Source organism: Vombatus ursinus, unplaced genomic scaffold, assembly GCF_900497805.2.
Source record: "Vombatus ursinus unplaced genomic scaffold, bare-nosed wombat genome assembly UNPS02014798.1, whole genome shotgun sequence".
NCBI classification, from domain to species: domain Eukaryota; kingdom Metazoa; phylum Chordata; class Mammalia; order Diprotodontia; family Vombatidae; genus Vombatus; species Vombatus ursinus.
In genome coordinates, this window is record NW_020954576.1 from 55,095,419 (window position 1) to 55,114,936 (window position 19,518).

The 19,518-nt window shown below is 42.8% G+C and overlaps 1 protein-coding gene across 1 annotated transcript in view; it reads left to right on the forward strand.

The window, feature by feature from the left end:
- The first annotated feature begins 13,907 nt into the window (after window positions 1-13,907).
- Window positions 13,908-19,518, forward strand: part of LOC114050078 (small conductance calcium-activated potassium channel protein 3-like) — a 284,782-nt gene continuing 279,171 nt past the window's right edge. The window contains exon 1 of the mRNA XM_027871626.1: window positions 13,908-15,096. Coding sequence (XP_027727427.1) covers window positions 14,212-15,096 — 885 coding nt within the window. The 5' untranslated portion in view covers window positions 13,908-14,211. The remainder of the gene's footprint in view (window positions 15,097-19,518) is intronic.

The following is a 19,518-nucleotide window of genomic DNA, read 5'->3' on the forward strand; positions in this document are numbered from 1 at the left end:
TGGGCAAGTCACTTAATCTTGTTCGCCTCAGTTTCCTCATCTGTAAAATGAGGTGGAGAAGAGAATGGCAAACCACTCCAGTATCTTTGCCAAGGAAACCCCCAATCGGGTAACAAAGAGTGGGACCTGACTGAAATAACTCACTGACAACTTACAGTATGAAGGACAGTCAGGGAGAATAGTGGAAACAGGTTAAGTCCATTAAGATCCTGGGTAGAATTAAGGGCACACTCCTAAACTGGTAAAGTCTGATGGGTTTTTACAAGGTCCTTTAAGTTTTTGTGGCATGGCTAATATGGAAATATATTTTGTATGATTTCATATATATAATTGATATATTGTTTGCCTTATCAATGGGTGGGGGAGAGACTTAAAGGAGGGAGAGAATTTGAAACTCAAAATTTTTTTTTAAAAAGTAAAAAATAAATAATAAATTATAATAAATCAGTCAGGGAAGTTCTTCTTTGGGTATAGTTGGATCAGGAATGAGCAAGACATCTGGACCTAAGGACCTAGGGCTGATTCTTGCTAGTGGGGTGAGAGATTTCTAGAAAATTGGCAATTAGTTGATATTCAGATATTCAGACTTTCCATAAGTGAAAAAAATAAAAAATTTAAAAAAAAATAAAAAATAAATAATAATTTTTTTAAAAAGAAAAAAAATCACACACCCTTCATGGAAATAAAAATAAACAAACCACAAAGTTATCTCCTATATCCTTTATCCTATATTTTAGCAGAATGGAGACAAGCTGAATGTACTATATGTATAAGTACATATACATGTAAGAATGACAAAATAATAAAAGAATAGTTACCTATTTTAAAAAAAAGAATTGGAATTTAAACTCGAGTCCTTTGACTGCAGACCCAGTGCTTATTCCATTGAGCTAGGCTGCCTCCACTGAAGGTAGCTTTTCTGCCATTTTGTGCCTGTGTTTGAAAGAGCAAATTAACAATCTGTTGGCATTTCCAAATATACAAACTGATGGTTCTTGATGGTTCAATCATTCAAGGACTGATGATTCAGTTTTATCCTCTGAGGTCTGATTCTCCACTCTTTCACTTTTGCTAAGTTAAAGACAAAAGGAGGAAGAGGAAGACGAGAGAAACCAAACTTGGGGTAGTCTCTTTGGCCTCTCCACTGTTTCTCGTTCAGGGTCTTGTGAAATTTTGGAACATCACTAAGATACTTTGGCGCATTTTAATATCTTAGGTTTTCTTGCTTCTTGTTGCTAGGAAGTTGGGGGACCTGGGTTTCTAGTTTTGATTTTGCCACTGACTTTCTTTCTGACCTTCGGCAGGTCGGTATGTTTACTTAACCTCTTTGGGTCTCCCTTTTTCCTTCAGAAAAATGAAAGAGCATGATTACATAATCTCTAACACTCCTTCCAGCTCAAATATTCTATAGTATATGAATTTTTGACCAGATGGTGGGAGGCTGGGTGTGGAGAGAGGAAGTCAGTGGCATGACATTCATTTCACATATTATTTGTATAAGTTTATAATGGAAGGAAGGAAATGAGCATATATTAAATGACCACTATGTGTTAGGTACTATACGTACTTTACAAATATTACCTCATTTGGTCCTCATGACAACCCTGGGAGGTAGGTGCTATTATTATTCCCATTTTATAGAAGAGGAAATTGAGGCAAACAGAGGTTAAGTGATTTGCCTAGGGTCACACAGATAATAAGGGTCTGAGCCCTGATTTGAACTTAGGTTTTCCTGACTCCAGTTCCAGCACTCTATCCATTGTGCCACTTGGCTGCTTCTATATAATACGATACATATTAATATATCAATTATATGTTTTGAAATAGAAAATAAATGCATTCTATATTATGACACATATGTTAATATATAACAATATAACATATATTCATATTTATTCATATAATATGTAGCTGCCTCAATATAATATTATATATATAATGTGCATAAGGCATGACTGTAAAGCAGGCCAGCACAACTTGTGGCCCACCAAAGGATTTTGGGTAGTCAGTGAAAAATGTAGAGTTGCAGGCAGCCCAAAATCCTTTGGTGGGCTGCAGGTTGTACAGGCCTGCTGTAAAGGAATGCAACTGGTTTCTATAATCTCTGTATGAGAATTATTTTCCTGCTTCTATAGTCATACCTAGTATAAATGCGATTGGGGATATGAGTGTTGATGAACAGATAGTTTCACTGGTGAACGTAGGAAATGGTATTCCTCCATGGTCTATCATGGCAAGTTGGTAGATTTTTCAAGGGTTGAAAAACTTTGACAAGTCCAAAGGGATTTACCTAGAGGCTGTGGGCCAAAATGAGCTTCATTCAGTCATGGATGACTCACTGTCATGAAAATGGAAGGTTGGTTAGAATGAATGAATGATTTTTATTTCATAAAATTTTACTTATTAAGTTCCTACTGTATGCAAAACTCTGTGCTAGGCACTGAAGGGGAAGGGGGTAGATACAGTTTTTAGCTAAGACATGGTCCTGTCCTGAGTGAAGCCAGTGGTCTAGATTTGACCCCATAAGGGTCAAGACCCACAGTTTAAGAAGTGCTGAAAGGGCTGCTAGTGGAAAAAGTTCAAGAAGCCCTGGTCTAGAAAGGAGATAAAATTTAGAATCACAGAATCTTTGAGTTGGAAGGGAACTCACAGCCCATTTAGTCCAGTCACTTTTTGAATAGAAATCAACTCTACAACATTCTCAAGAACCCTTTGCTTAAAGATTGCCAGTGAAAAAGAATCCATTACTTCCCAAGAAACCCTTTCAATTTTTTTTAGTAATTTAGCAATTTTTTAGTAATTTTTTTTTTAGTAATTAGGACACTCTTCCCTTCAGTTACTAGTGTCTTCCCTTTTAAGACTATTCTATATGTCTCTATTGTATTTGGGTATGTGTTATCTTCTCCATTAAAATGAAAGCTCTATGAGGGCAGGCCTGTTTTCCTTTGCATCTTCAGTGCTCAGTACAGTGCTTGGCACATAGTCAGTGCTTAATAAATACTTGCCTTAATTTAGGTGTAGGAAGGCTTAGAAGTCTAATAGTTCAATACAAAGAAACATGGTGTATACAACAAGAAGGTAAAACAAGTCAGCTTTATTGAAGGAACATACAATATAAGGGCAACTAAATATGGTACAGCAGATAGAGCACTGGGCTTGGAATCAGGAAGACTCATCTTCATGAGTTTAAATCCTGCCTCAGACACTTACCATCTGTGGCACCCTGGGCAAGTCACTTAATCTTGTTTGCCTCAGTTTCCTCATCTGTAAAATGATGTAGAGAAGAGAATGGCAAACCACTCCAGTATCTTTGCCAAGGAAACCCCCAATCGAGTAACAAAGAGTGGGACCTGACTGAAATAACTCACTGACAACTTACAGTATAAAGGACAGTCAGGGAGAATAGTGGAAACAGGTTAAATCCATTAAGATCCTGGGTAGAATTAAGGGCACACTCCTAAACTGGTAAAGTCTGATGGGTTTTTACAAGGTTCTTCTCTGGGTATAGTTGGATCAGGAATGAGCAAGACATCTGGACCTAAGGACCTAGAGTTGATTCTTGCTAGTGGGGTGAGAGATTTCTAGAAAATTGGCAATTAGTTGATATTCAGACTTTCCATAAGTGAAAAAAGAGTTGATCTTACTTGGACAAAGTGAATCAGCTTTCTTTTGTGGTGGGGAGACTCCTCCCAGCATCATTACATCTGGAGTCTGTGTCTCTGCTCCCTGATGGATGCAGTGTCTCCTGCTGGATTTATAGTGCCTTTCAAAGTAAAGGAAGGGAGGAAAGAGAAATTCTCTCTTTCAAGAGTGATTCTCTCATGGGCTGAATTCTTCAGGATTCTACTTTGGAAATGACTTAAAACTTTCCAATTCTGAACCGTGTCCAGCAGCCCCACAAAGAAGGAATGTCCAACGTTTAGTAGTGCAGTGAGGATGCTCACTTTAACAAGGTAAAACCAAGATTTTATACTTCTAAAAGGATTGCTGGAATGTTAACAACTAGTTAACACAACAACACCTTGTTAGCTCCATTATCTATGCTTTGCTTTCTGTGACTACATCACCTAATTCCCTCCAATACCACCCCATCCTTTCATACTTACATTGATCTGAAATACGTTTTGCCGCAGCTTCCAAACATTGCTAGTATATAGGTGTCCCTCAGGGTTCTGTCCTGGTTCTTCCTCTTGTCTCCCTCTGTACTACTTCACATGGTGATCTCATTATGGACTTAATTACCATTTCTATGTTGATGATTCTCAAATCCACCTTTCCTGCCCCACTCTATCTGCTGGCTTCCAATCTCACATCTCCAACTACCTTTCAAACATCTTGGACTGAATGTCCAGTAGACATCTTTAACTCAGTATGTCCAAATAGAACCCATTATCTTTCCCCCTAAACCGTACCCTCCTCCTACCTTCCTTATTACCATAGAGGGTAATGCTATCTTCCCAGACCTTCAGTCTTGCAATTTAAGAATCATCCTGGATTTCTCCCTCTCTCTCAAATGCCCTTCCCCCTCCATCCAATCTTTTGCCACGGCCTGTCTATCTCACCTTTGCACCATCTCTCAACTACGCCCCCTTCTCTCCTCTGACACTGCCACCACTCCATTGCAGGCCCTCATCACCTCACCTTGATTATTCCAACAGCCTGCCTCAAGTCTCCCCATTCTAATTCCATCTCCACTCAGCCACTAAAGAGATCTTCCGAAAATGCAAGTCTGATCATGTCATCCCCCTACTCAATAAATTCCAGAGGTCTCCTATTGCCTCCAGGAGCAAATACAAGATGTTTTGTTTGGCATACTCTTCATAACCTAGCCCACCTCCTACCTTTTCAGTTGACATGTACTCTTTGATCCAGTGACAATGGCTTGGCTATCCCACAAAGAAACACTCCATCTCTCAGATCCAGGCATTCTCTAGCTGTCCCCCAGGCCTGGAATGCTTTCTCTCCTCCACTGACTACTCGGACTACTCACCTTCATGGCTTCCTTTAAATTACAACTAAAATTCTACCTTTTCTAGGAAGCCTTCTCCAATCCCTCGTAATTCTAGTGCCTTCCCTCTGTTGATTATTTCCTATTTATCCTATATGTAGCTTACTTTGTGTTTATTTGTTTGCATGCTGTCTCCCCCATTAGATTGCAAACTCCTTGAAGGCAGGGACTGACTTTTGCTTCTTTTTTGCATTCCCAGCACTTAACATAATGCCTGGCACATATAGACGATGCTTAATAAATGTTTATTGATTGATTTCCTTCAGTAGCTAAGCAGAATAAATCTGATCTCCCTTCCATATGACAACCTTTCATATAGCTATCCAATGTTCCCTTTCAGTCTTCTTTTTGCCCATCTAAATCATCTCTAGTTCTTTGTCTGCTACTCATATGTTGTTGTTTGTCCTCCATTCTCTAGGAGAACCATGACATCAGGAAGGTGATATCATGACTTATAAGTGAATTGGATTCAAGAGAGGGGCGGCTGTGCAGAGTCACCAGTCTCACTTCCTCCTTTGGAGCCATCTGGGTCCAGTGGCAAGATATAGATTGGGATGACTGGAGATGGCTCCTTCTACTCATATGACATAAATTCCAGAGGTCCCTCAACACACTAGTTGCTCTCCCTAGACAATCTCTGTTTTTCAATGATCTTCCTAAAATGTGAGCATCTAGAAACGAACACAGTACTTCAGATGTAGACTTATCAGGGCAAACTATAGGGCAACCACCTCCCACATTTTGGATTTTATCTCTTTCTTAACATAGCCTAAGGGTGGATTAGCTGTTTTGGCTGCCATTGAAAGACTTCACATATTTTCCCCCATGATCTTTTTCACACAAACTATTGTTTAGCCATGCCTTTGCCATGTCTTTGTATTTGGGAAGTTGAGTTTTGGAACCCAAGGGTAGAATTTTAACTCTATTATAGTTGATCTTAATTTGTCAGTCATCTTTTGAGATTTCTTTGTGTCCATAACCAGTCATCCAACATGTTAGCCAACACTTGCGGAATTGGGTCACCTGCCAATTTTGATAACCATGCCAGCTATGGCTTCATTATTGATAAAAATGTTGAACAGCAGGATGCCAAGAATAGATCTCTGAGACCTTCTACTAGAAAACTTTCTTCAAGTTGACATTATTCCATCAAGGCTTACTCTTTGGGTCTATTCATTAAGCCACCAAACTGGACTCTTCATCTTTCCCATAAGGATAGCATGAGAGACTTTGACCAATGCTTTGCTACAATCTAGGTCAATTATATTTGTGAAGTTCCCTTGATCTAATAGTCAAAGAAGGAAGAGAGGTTAGTCTGGCATGCCCCATTCTCTGTGAAGTCATGCTGGCTTTTTGTGATTGTTCTGGGCTAGATCTGACTCAGGCTAGTCCCCAGGTAGTTCAAGTTTGATACTGGAGTAAAATAAGACACTCATGGATCTTTCAACAATTAACAAAGGGAGATTTACTTAGCTGTAGCAGGAGGAGATTCATCAGGAATAGCAACTGAGTGGGGCAACTAGGTAGCACAGTGGATAGAGCTCTGACCTTGGAGTCAGGAGGACCTGAGTTCAAATCTGGCCTCAGACACTTGACACTTACTAGCTGTGTGACCCTGGGCAGGTCACTTAACCCCTATTGCCTCACCAAAAAGAAAGAAAAAAGGAATAGAAACTGAGGACATGTGGAGTTGATCCAGCTGAGTGAAGAGCTCCCTTCTCTGAGTTGCCCATCAGGATCCACCAGCTAAGCCTCAGAACTCTTCTGGTTGTACTCAGGTGATGAAGAAGTGATGTCAATTGCCTTAGTTTCCTCCTCTGTGAAATAAGCATAATAAGGGTCCCAGGGCTGTTGTGAGGGATAAAATGAGATAATATTGGCAAAGTGCTTTGCAAACCTTACAAAACTATATAAATACTAACTATTATTATTAACGAAAAGCTAGACTAACTTGCATGGGGGTTTTGCATGTTAGGATGTTGTTCCTAAAATAGTGATCTTTGCTGCCTTTTCTAAATGTTCTCTAATTATTCCTATAATAATATGTACTAGAATTTTCCCACAACTTAAGGTCAAGCTCACTGGTCTAGAGTCTGGAGACTTCATTTTCTTTCTTTTTTCAAATGGAGAGGGAATAAAGGAGGAGAGGGTGGGAATAAGCATTTATATAGCACCTACTATGTGCCAGGCACACTGCTAAGCACTTTACAAATTTCATCTCAATAGATCCTCACTGCAAAAGAGACATTTGCCTTCCCCTATTTTGTATCTTGGAAATACAAAGACAAAAATGAAAAAAAAAATCCCCCCGCTTAAGGAGCTTACATTCTAGGGGCAATGGAGGAAGGAAATAAGCATGTAACTAGCACCTACTATGTGCTAGGCACCATGCTTTATAAGTATTATCTCATTTGATCCTCACAAAAACCCTGTGAAGCAGGTGCTATTATTGTCCCCATTTTACAGTAGAGGAAACTGAGGCAAATAGAGGTTAAATGATTTGCCTAAGATCGCATATTTAGGGCTGGGTTTGAACTCAGGTCTTTTCTGACTTTGGGCCCACAGCTCTAGCCATCTAGATGCCTTAGAGGGGAGGGGAGATAAGATAACACATGCACAGATAAGTAAATACAAATAGACAAAATAAATACATAGAAATTTTTGGAGGAAAGGGCATTAACTGCTGGAGGGATTAGGATAGATTTGGTGTAGAGGTGTGGCTTGAGTTTAGTCCCAAAGGAATCTAGGAATTCTTAGAGGGTGGAGATGATGAGGGAACATGTTTGGCCATGAGGGACAGCCTGTGCAAAGGCAAAGAGATGATATATACAATGTCCTGTATGGGGAACAGCAAATAGGCCAGTTTGACGGGAACATAGTGTATGAAGGGAAGTAATGTGCAATAAACCTTGCAAATTAGGCTGGGATCAGATTGTGAAGGACTTTAATGACAAACAGAAGAGTGTGTATTTTATCAGCAGTTAGGTGGCATAGCGGGGACAGTGCTGGGCTTGGAGTCAGAGACCTGAATTTGAATTCTGCTTGTGTGACCCTGGGCAAGTTATTTAACCTCTCTCAGCCTCAGTTTCTTCATCTATGAAATGGGGATAATAATAGTGCCTGCCTGACAGTGTTGTTTTGGGGATCAGATGAGATCATAAGGTAAAGTACTTTGTAAACCTTAAAATGCCATATAAATATTTCTTATTATTAATTTCTTCTTATTATTATTATCCTAGAGGCAAGACGAAATTATTTAAGGTTCTTGAATAGGAGAAAGATTGGTCAGACTTGTACTTTGGGAATATCAATTTGTCAGTTATATGGAGAATGGATTAGAGGAGAAATGAGGCAAAGGGGCCAATTGGGAGGCTATTACAAAAACTAGGTGAGTGCTGAAGAGAGCCTGAAGTAGTGTGGTAGTTGTCTGAGTGGAGAGAAGGGGATAGATGTGAATAGATGTGGAAGGAGAATTGATAAGACCTTGGTTGGGTATGGGGAGAGGAAGAGGGAGGAGTCAAGGATGACTCAGATACTTTTGGAATCCTGTTCAGTTGTTTTAGACTCTTTGGACCCCAATTAGAATTTTCTTCTCAAAGATACTGAAGTGGTTTGCCATTTCCTTCTCCAGCTCATTTGACAGATGAGGACACTGAGGCAAACAAGATGAAGTGACTTGCCCAAGGTCACACAGCTAGGAAGTGTCTGAGCCTGATTTGAACTCGGGAAGATAAGTCTTCTTGATTCCAAGCTTAGTGCTCTATCCACTGTGCCACCTAGCTACCTCTTTTGGTATCCTAGTAGTGGTTTATTTAGGAGGTGATGAGCTCATCAAGGTCACTTAGTTGTTCTCTTACCATTTCCTTACTTTTCTTGGGTATCAATTCCTTCCAGAAATGATTTTTGTTTTGTCCTTTCCAGTCTAAGATAATTCTTCTTTTTAGAAGAAACAGAAATAAAATAAGAACTGAGTAGTTTGACCTCTCTATCATCCATTATCATTTTTTCATCCCCCCGAATGATAGTCTTCTCCCATATTCGATCCTCCTCTTTCCCCCAAAGTAGCTTTTTTAAAAGTTCTTTTTGTTAAGTTATTTTGAGCTTTTGGTCTCTTGAAACTATTACTGTAAGACTGTGTTATTCATTTGTATTCATCCTCTACTACTTATCCTTGCTTCTAACTTCCATACATATATTTTAAAAATCTAGGTTGGTTAGTGAGCCCCCTATGCGTCCACATCATTCTCCTTAGACAGCTCCTGTAAGAAGGTAACTTCTAGTGGAATGAACCTCTTTGGGAGAAGGGATTGTTTTCCCTTTTGTCTTTGTATCCCTAGCATCTAGCACAGTGCCTGGAATATGGTATGTGACACAAGTGTAGACTCTCCACACATTTAGTGGTTATCCCATGTGATAATTGGGATAGTAGAGTAATATAAATAACCTACATGGGGACATGTGCCATCCATCCACCTTAAATCTCCTGGAAGGCAGAATGTCATATTATTAACAATGAAACCAAATAGAAATGGATCTCTGAGGGTCACATATTGACTTAGAAAAACACAATTAGCATTATTTATGTTGTATTGTATTTTTATTTATTTTGTTAAACATTTCCCACTCATATTTTAGCCCTCTTTGGTAGCATTTGAAGTTTTGCTAGTTCCTGCAGCCTGGAAGTTTGACACCTCTGAGAGATATATAATTTGCCCACCAGGGGGAACTATAATCAATATCAGCCCAGTAGTCTCATCAAGGTCTCTCTGACACATGAACCAGACATCTCTACTGATGGCCAACATTGACCAGGTTAGGTGGTATAAGGCTCCAAAATTACCAAAAAATAGTAAAATTTCTGATTGCTACATTCCCATAACCTTCTCAGTCAGGCAGTAGGAGCAGGAGGCATCAGGAAAGGCTTCATGAGAAAGATGTTGTTTGATCTGAATCTTGAAGGAAAATAGGGATTCTAAGAGATAAAGAAGGAGTATAAAGGCATGGGATCAGGAGATAGAGAGCCATATATAAAGAAGGGTAAGAAATCTAGTTTGGCCAGACCATGGCATGAATGTACATGTAATAAGTGGAGAATAGTAGTTTGGGGCCTTAAATGCCAAATGGAGTGGTTTGTATTTAATTTTGGATAGAGAGGTATTGAAGTTTATTGAGTAGGGGAGTGACTTGGCTAGAGGTTCAGTTTAGGACAATTATTTTGGCAGCTTTATGGAAGTAATGTTGGAAAGGGGAAAGACTTGAGGAAGGGATACCAATTAGGAGGCTTTTGCTGAGGTGAAGGAGTTATATTTCTGTGACTACTCTCAGAATCAAAGGAATGCTGTAAAAAGAGGGCTGTCTGCCCTCAAAAATTAGGGAATTTCAGAAGAGGGGTGGTTTTGGAGGGGAAAGATAATTAACTCAGTTTTGGAAATGTTGAATTTGAGATATCTATGGTACATCTAGTAGGAGGTGTCCAGCTGTTTCTGATGTGGAATTGGGGCAGAGAGAGAGAGAGAGAGGGAGAGAGAGAGAGAGAGAGTGAGTGGGGATAGAAATATTGATCTGGGAGTTATCAGCATAGAGATGATAATCAAACCCATTTGAGTGGGTGGGGTCACCAAGACAGAGAGTTTAGAGAAAAAAGAGAAGACGGCCTAGGGCAGAGACTTGGAGTACATCCATGGAGAGTTGCCAATCCAGCAAAGGAAACTGAGGTGTGAGCAGACAGATAAGAGGAGAACCCAGAGAAATCAGTCTGACAAAACCTTAGAGAAGAGAAAGTAGCCTTGCAGGGAGGTGGAGATTAACAGGATCAAATGTGATAGAGAGGGCCAGAAGGATAAAATGAGCCCCTAACTCCTAGCTGTCTCCTATGCATGAAATGTTCCCCCTTCTCTTCAGGACTTGGTTTTGCTCTCTTCCTTTAAGTCCTAGCTAAAACCCCATCTCCTACAGGAAACCTTTTCTAATCCTTCTTAATTCTGGAGCTTTCTCTCTGTTGATCACAATAAACAACAATCGTTTCCTTTTTAGCTTGTGCTTAGCTTATTTGTACACGTTTGTTTACATGTTGTCTCCCCCATTAAATTGTGAGCTCCTGGAGAGCAGGGACTGTCTTTTGTCTTTTTTTTTTTTATCCTCAGTGCTTAGCACAGTGCCAGGCTTATAGTAAGTGCTTTAAAAATGCTTATTGATTGACCAGATGACAGGTCAGCCCAAATCCATAACCCAGGTACTGGATGGTATTGGGCAGCAAAGTCCAAGCAAGACTCACAGAACCTAAAAACATAAGAGCTGATGGTACTTCAAACATCCTCTGTTCAACCCTTTCTGAGACATAAGGAAGGCAGTCTTCAGGAAGAACCAGGAGGTACAGGATCGTTTCCATTCCCTGAAATTGACCCAGAATTAGCAAGCACTGGAAATCAGCACTAATCTTGATATCAACATCCCTATTATCAATAATAAGAATAATCATTTATTAGGAAGATGTAAAAAATCAGATCTGTGATTTCACTGGTGTAAGGGACTTTTGGTGAAGGACTTCCTCGACAAATGCATTTGATACTTTCTCTATAACTTACAGTCGTAGAGCGTTGTCTAGAGAGCTACTCAGTTAAATGACTTGCCCAGAGTCAATACCCATCTGAGGTTGGCCTTGAACCCAGGCCTGATCGGGAGGCCTGTATGATACGATGGCAACTCTGCCAGGCTGCCTTTCATAAGGAAGTTATTAAGCTTAAATTTGAAATCTGAGTGGCAAACTAAACAGAATCTGTTCCTGGCTTTATAAGGCATCATTCTGTGAATATGCACACATCCATAATATGTATGAGGTGTGCCCAGTGAGGAATGTGTTGATCTTTGGATAACTAAGATCATAGGACCTAGAGGGAAGCTTAGAAATCAACTCCTTCTTATCACAGAGGGGCCTACTTGAGCCCTGAGAGATGAAGAAATTTCCCAGGGGCACATAGTTAATAAGAGGAAGAGCTGAGATTCTAACCCAGGTGACCAGAATAAGATAAAATTTTAACATACTTGGTCTTCCAGTCTTTAAAAACAAAACAGTTTTATTAATGCATTTTGCTTTTATGTCAGTCATTTCTGGATGTGGCCTCCCACCCCCTGTTCCATGTTGAATTCACTCTTGTAAGAGTAAAACAATAAGGGAAACCCCCCCAAACTCAACACAAACTCAATGGTTACATTTGACAGTGTATGCCACCAGCTGCCCTTGTAGTTTCCTCCTAGAGGTTTCATTATATTTTTAAGGGGAATGAGATTAGTAACTCAGACTTTGGCTTTCATTCTCCCATTTTTGTGGTCATCATGGATGTAGTTTGTGTGGCTCTGCTAATTTCCATCTACCTCAGTTCATACAAGTCTCCCGATGTTACCACCCTGTCTCTCAATTTTTTGGCTTTTTAAATTATGGCTTTTTCTGCAAGTGATTTTCAGTTCTCAATTATCTGGTTTAATAGAATTAAGGGAAGAATCTGATAATCAGTATTCACAGATAATCCAAAAACATCATTTTAGTCAGTTGCTCTAACTCCCTCCCTCTTCCCCCTCCTCCCCCTCCTCAAAGAATCTCAGAATAGGCAAGATAGGCTGGGTTCAATTGTCCCTCCATTCGGTGTGCTGAGGGAGGAGCACTGATGAGGTCAAGGGTCAGAGAGCAGGAAGGAGGCATAGGGGAGGCAAAGGTCATGGGAAACTAGACCCTTTCCCCAAATCAATCAACTTTCATTTAAGATGGGAATGAATCCCACTATTGGTCCATTTCTTTGTGACTCCCTAAGCATCCAGAATAGAGCTTTGCGCACAGTAGGTATTTTATAAATAGTTGATGATTATGTTGAGCTTGGAAGCCTGGCAGCTGTTCACAGTTCCTATTATCAGTATCCTAGGGGGCAACTGAAGGGAAGCGATCAGCAGGGAGGCTTCTGCCTTCCTGGCCATAGGAATATGGTGTTAGCATTAGGGAGCCAGGATCACCTCTCATACCAGCACATTCCACTTCTGGGTGACATTGTTCCATGCTCCATTCTGAATTCCTCATACTCTGAGTATTCCTGGGAGCTTCTAGGAGTCTGGAGGTCTGGATTTAAGTATTTCTCTCTCTCTTCATTTTGATCTTGGAAAATCAATCAACAAACATTTATTAAGAGCTTACTATGTATGAAGCACTAGGCTAAGTGCTGGTCAAGTCACTTCACATCCTGGCCTTCAGTTCCCTCATTTTTCCATTTAAAAGGGTTAGGATTAGGATCATAGGCTTTTCCAGGAGGTATGGATCTCTGAGGGGATTCTTTTTCAGATACAAGTTGGACTAGATGATCTCTGAGCACTCTCCCAACTCTAAGATTCTGTGATGCTCTCATCCATTCCAATCCCCTCATTTTACAGATGAGGAAACTGAGGCCCAGAGAGGACAGTGAACTAGACAAATGCTATTTAGGGTCTATTCTAGCTCTAACAATGTTAAGTATGCATGAATGGAACTTTCCATCTACATTCCCTCCCCCGCATTCCCTCTCATGGCATCCCCTCAGCCTTCTGGCCCTCCTCCCTCTCTTACTGGGCCCTCTGCATCCCTATTCTTTTGGGGTCGACAGATTCCTTGTACCTGTCAGAAAGGGAAGAAGGCAGCTGCTTCAGACGTCAGGCGAAAGAAACTACAACTCCCAGTCCTCTGCGCAGCCTCCAGCCTGTGCACTCTCTCTGTGGGCTGGGGCTGAGAGAACCTCCTCTTTTAGGAGGAGCATTGTGGAGGGGGCGTTGTTAGGATGTGGTTGGAGAGTTAAGTCAAGCCAATGAGACCAGCTGCTAATAAGTGGGTTTGGCTTACAATATTACAGTGGAAGGAGGAGAAGGAGAGGAAAGCTATTGAGCCTCAGCCGAGTGGAGCTGACCCTTGCCTGAGACTCTTCTAAAGACCACCTCCAGAAACAGAGTTCTTTCCCCCCCACCCCAGCTCCTCTTCCTCCCCTTCCCACTACAATGCATTCTTGACTGGCAGCATCCGGACTCTAGGCAGCCCCAGAGAACCGAACCAAGCCAAAGAAAAGAAGATCAGAGCCAAGACACTCTCTGGCTTGGGATCTCAGATGCCGGTCTTTCTTTGAGGAAATCTCCTGAGAGAGAGAGCAGAATTGGGGTGGGGGGGTTTGTGGAAGGGAATCCAACCAGTCCCCAAGATGGACACTTCTGGGCACTTCCATGACTCTGGGGTGGGAGACTTGGATGAAGATATGAAGTGTCCCTGTCCATCTTCGGGGGACGAGCAGCAGCAGCAGTCACAGCAGCCACCACCACCACCGGCCCCGGCACAGTTGGCCCCCCAGCAGCAGCAACCGCAGCAGCAACAGCAGCCCCCAGCACTGGCACCCCAGTCTTCAAGGCCCCTCACCCAGCTCAACCAACTCCAGAGCCAACCTCTCCATCACAGCCTGCTGCACTCTTCTCCCACCGCTTTCAGGGCCCCACCTTCCTCCAACTCTACCACCATCCTCCACCCTTCCTCTAGGCAAGGCAGCCAGCTCAATCTGAATGACCACTTGGTTGGCCATTCTCCAAGTTCAACAGCTACAAGTGGGGCCGGAGGAGGCTGCAAGCATAGACAGGCGAGCCCACTGGTCCACAGGAGAGATAGCAACCCTTTCACGGAGATAGCCATGAGCTCGTGCAAGTACAGTGGTGGGGTGATGAAACCCTTGAGCAGGCTAAGTGCCTCCAGGAGGAACCTCATAGAGTCCGAGCCTGAAAGCCAACCCCTCCAGATCTTTAGCTCCAGCAATCCACCCGAGATTGTCATCTCTTCCCGGGAGGATCACCATTCCAATCAGACCCTGCTCCATCATCCAAATGCCACCCACAACCACCAGCACTCTGGCACCAGCAGCATCAGCACCTTCCCCAAGGCCAATAAACGGAAAAACCAAAATATCGGCTATAAACTGGGACACAGGAGAGCCTTGTTTGAAAAGAGGAAACGGCTGAGTGACTATGCTTTGATTTTTGGGATGTTTGGCATTGTTGTTATGGTGATAGAGACCGAGCTCTCTTGGGGGTTATACTCAAAGGTAGGGGCTTCGGTTTCTCTTTATCCCTTTAACAAAAGGAGACAGGAATGTAGGTAGCAAGGAGAGAGACAGAGACAGGGGTGAGGAGAGGCATTTTTTTAGTTGTATGTCTGAACACTCTGTTAACTTCCCATGGCTTTCCTTCTAAATCAAGGGAGAATTCATTTTCCTTAGGAGACCTCCCCGCCCCCAAACACTTTCTCTGTTTTTCAGATGCAGTATCAGGTAGGATTAAAGAATCCCTTCGGAGAAATCATTTTTTTTTTTTTCCTCCTGGCTCATTTGTACTAAAGCATAAACCTGCCGCTTAACACACCAATTAATTACATACACTCTGCCTTGCTGTGATGTGTTTGCCTGTCCCTGCTATTCCCATCCCACCCCACCAACCTCCACTCCATCGCTTTCTCTCCATTTTCCCAAGGTAAAAAAATATAGAAATGTTTGTGTAAGGTCAGTTTACTAAAATCTCTCTAGCCCCGTTGTATCCCTCACCCTTTCCTTCCCCTGCCTCCCAAGTTTCTAATCTTGTCCTCCCTCTTCTGAGACTTGTGGCAAATAGTAAAGTATGGTGGCTGTAGCTTCCCTGGTGTATTGGGGCAAACACACAGGGGAATGAAACAGTGTCTCCCTCACTCATGGAAAGGGGGCTCAGAATTAGTCAGTTTAGTGCCTTGTAAACATTCCCCCAACAAAAATGGCTACAGGTGTTAGTTAGAAGAAAAGCAGCCCGGCCTCACTTTGCATCACACACATTGTCTTTGCCTTTTCTGTCTCCGAGGCTCCTGACATCTCTTAAGCATGCAGACAGCAAAGGCAAGCCAGTGGTAGTGGGAGCCTGGCCCATCATCCCCCACTCCCCAATTCTGCCCATCTTCGCCCCTCAACCCGTTTCCGTTCTCCCAGGGAGGAAAAAAAAAGAGATGTTTGCCCGCAGGAACAAGGAAACAAGGATGACTTCGGCAAAGGACCAGCCTCTTGAGTATCATTTGCCTGGTTGGTTCGGTCATTCCCCTATAGCACAGATCCAAGCAGGTAGGAGGGGGGTTCTCTCTTGGCGAGGGGACTCCGGGAGGTGGGAGTTTCCTCCTCCGAACCGCATGGGGAGGGAGGAAGGTGGGCTTCTGTCTGATCTCTTGTATGGCTCCCCAGTTACCCTGCTTCGCTCTGGAAGGAAGGATCCGATTGGATTTTTGAAGAGTGTGTGTGTGTGTGTGTGTGTGTGTGTGTGTGTGTGTGTGTGTGTGTGTGTTCGTTCTGTGGCTTGGATTTCTGGGTTTATTTTTTTAAATTTAATTGGGGGGGTGTATGCAGGCGGGGGGGGGCGGCGGGGTTTGCCGGGAGAGAGGTTGGTGGTGCTGGGGAGCTGATGGGAGGGGTTCCTCGATGCTGTTCAGCTGTTGAAAGATTTTAAATAGAGCTCCTTTTAGGCAGGACACAGCTGCTGTGAGGCTGTCACATTCCTTGTTGAAATCTAGCCACCCAAACCCAGGAGGTGCTGCTCGGATTTCCCCCAATCCCCGTCTTTTTCCCACCGTATGGGGCCAAGTGCCCTAGCCCCAGCCTATCCCGAGGGCAGGGCAGACCTGTCTGACGGTCGGAGTCATCAGAACGGGGAGATCTTGCGGCTGGGAAGGGGGTGGGGGCAAGTTGTCGGGAGCTCACGTCCTCCCCAGGGCAGTTTCCCAACGACTGTCTTAGCCCCAGTCACTCAGGAGCCCTCCCCATTCCAAGAACCACGAGTGGTGCCCGGATTTCCCCTGTAAATCACAGCTCACGCAGCCCACTCATCTCCTGTCCCCTTCCTCACCCTCCTCCCCGTTCCCTCTTCCCCGCGTTATGGAGGCTGCTCCCAGTCCCCTGGTCCAAGCTGTTGCCGAATACGTTCTCTGGAAGGGCTGATTAGAGCTCTGCTTTACAGATCACACTGGACCCCACCCCTTAGCTCTAGTTAGTGCCGAGCACTAACGTTTGGGAAGAGCTCCTGGTACAGCCCAGGCAAGGGTCCAGTCCAGGGAATCCGGGAGTTCCATATTGGAGAAATCAGGGCAATCCCCACGAATTTGGGGGATGCCAGATCAAAAGGGAAATGCCATCCCTGGCCACACCTGTCAGGCAGCCAGGCTCCGAGGCTCGGGAAACATCCTAGGTTCTTGTTTTAGAGTCAAATGTACATAGAGCTTCGGTCTCATTCTTACCATGGCAAACTGCCGTTTTCACTTTTCTGTGGAATAGATGCTGCTGATGCTGGAGTAGTATGAATGGGGAGGGGTGAAAGGAGGGGGAGCAGTCCAAGCAATTGTAGGTCTCTGTGTTGCTAGGTGAGGATCTCAGGGGATGTGGGCATTTGAGGTGGCTTGTACTTTCTAACATAAGGGGATTCATGTGTTCAGAAGCTCAGAGACTCGTATCAAACAGAGCCCTGACATTCCTTGTTTTCCTCTGGCTTTCTAATTCTGGTGTGGAAGCAAGGTGACTTCTTTTCCATCTTGGTGCTGGTGTATGGTGATCTCTATTTGAACTTCTTTTCTATTCAGCTGTGAGAGGCAGTGATTAGAAACTCCTTTAAAAAATTAAACCCTACACTGTGGCTCTGCTTTTAGTTGGGGGCCTTAACAGGTTCTAGAAAACTGGCTGATGGCATCAAGAGGGTATATTCCTAGGAGGAGAAGCCTGGTGGCATAGACTGAATGTCAATCTTTATATATAAATAATTGGAAGAAAGAGGAAGATGGCCAACTGTTTTTCCATCTCCACTCAGGAGAATGGAGGAAGCAGCAGGGTTAGATCATAGGCAGAAGGGTTTGGGTTGGATTGAAGGAAGAACTTCCTGGCAGTGAGAGAGTGGATATACATAGATGGGTAATTGAAGGGGGATGGGGGTCCTGAAGGGAAACTCCTTTACTAATGAGCTTTTAAGATATTCTGCCTTGAGTGGTTTAGGTATAGCCCTGCCTGGAAATGGAAATTAACTAGAGACCTTCTGGTGAAATGATAGCTCAGTGTCCTAGGTGGTAGAGGAGGAAGGTATTTAAGGAGTGAAATATTCCCTGAAGGATGTGCTCAAGTGGTCACATAATTAATGACTCCTGGCAAGTTTTTTTTGAAATCTTTGCAACTGGTTACTTTTTCTCCCAATGTGGAAGTGAGACAGATCATGTATCTGCTGCTCTCCTGCCTTCCTGACTAAGCCAAGTGGAGCTAAGAGATAATTGGATGGGAATGAGTCCCCAAAATGAGACTTAGCCTTTTGATGTTGCATGTCTTAAAAATATTAAAATGAACACGAAATAGATATTAGTATAAGTGGGGTCTAAAATAAGTGCAGAAGAGAATAAACATTTATATAGCATCTACTATGGACCAGGCACTGTGGTAATCCCTTTTTTTAGAACTATTATCAGCTGGGGGGTACAGTGAATAAAGTGCCTGGCCTGGAGTCAGAAAGACCTGAGTTCAAATGCTGTCTCAGACACTAGTTGTGTGACTCTGAGTAAGTCACCTACCCTCAGTTTGCCTCAGTTTCCTCATCTGTAAAATAGTGACAATAATAGCACCTACCTTCTAGGGTTGTTGTGAGGTTCAAATGAGATAATACCTGTAAAGTGCCTGACACCTAGTAAGTGCTATATAAATGTTAGCTATTATTATTATTAATTATTATTTGATTCTTATAATAACCCTGTGAGGTAGGTACTGTTATCACCCCCATTTTACCATTGAGGAAACTGAGGCCGTAAGAGGTTGAGTGATTTGCCCAGGGTCACACAACTAGTAAGTGTCTGGGGCTGGATTTGAACTTGGGTCTTCCTGACTTTCAGGTTAAGTGCTCTATCATTTCATCATATATCAGTTCCCATTTCCCAGTCTGCCCCACATAGGGAAAATCACAGTGAAGGTCCGGGTTGGGTATTGCCAGGGGTGAGCTACTGATAAGGAAATGTGGAGGTGTCGTAGTATAGACAGCTGGAAGAAGGTATAGACAGAGATAGGCATTCTTTCTACAAGGAAATCTTGGGGGCAGTACCACCAGAAAGGAAGGGTCTCTGTGTGTGTGTGTGTGTGTGTGTGTGTTTGTGGTGGTGGCTACAGTGACTTCTGTTCTGGAGATGTGAATGGAAACATCCCTGCACTAATAGGAGTGTTGGAGCCTTTAAAAAGACTTTAGGGAATATTTATGTGTGTAAGGCATCGTGGTATGGTAGAGTTATGGACTTGGATCAGAGCTTATGAATTTTTGAGTTGGTAAGGGATCCCAGAGGCCATCTAGTCTAACCCCTGCATTTTACAGATGAAGAGACTGAGGCCCAGAGTAATTGTGATTTGCCCAAAGTCATATAGCTAAGATATTTGTTCTCTGATGCCAGATACACTTTGTATGACACTGTTATTTCTCAAATTGGTGTTGTGAGAGTCAGGAAA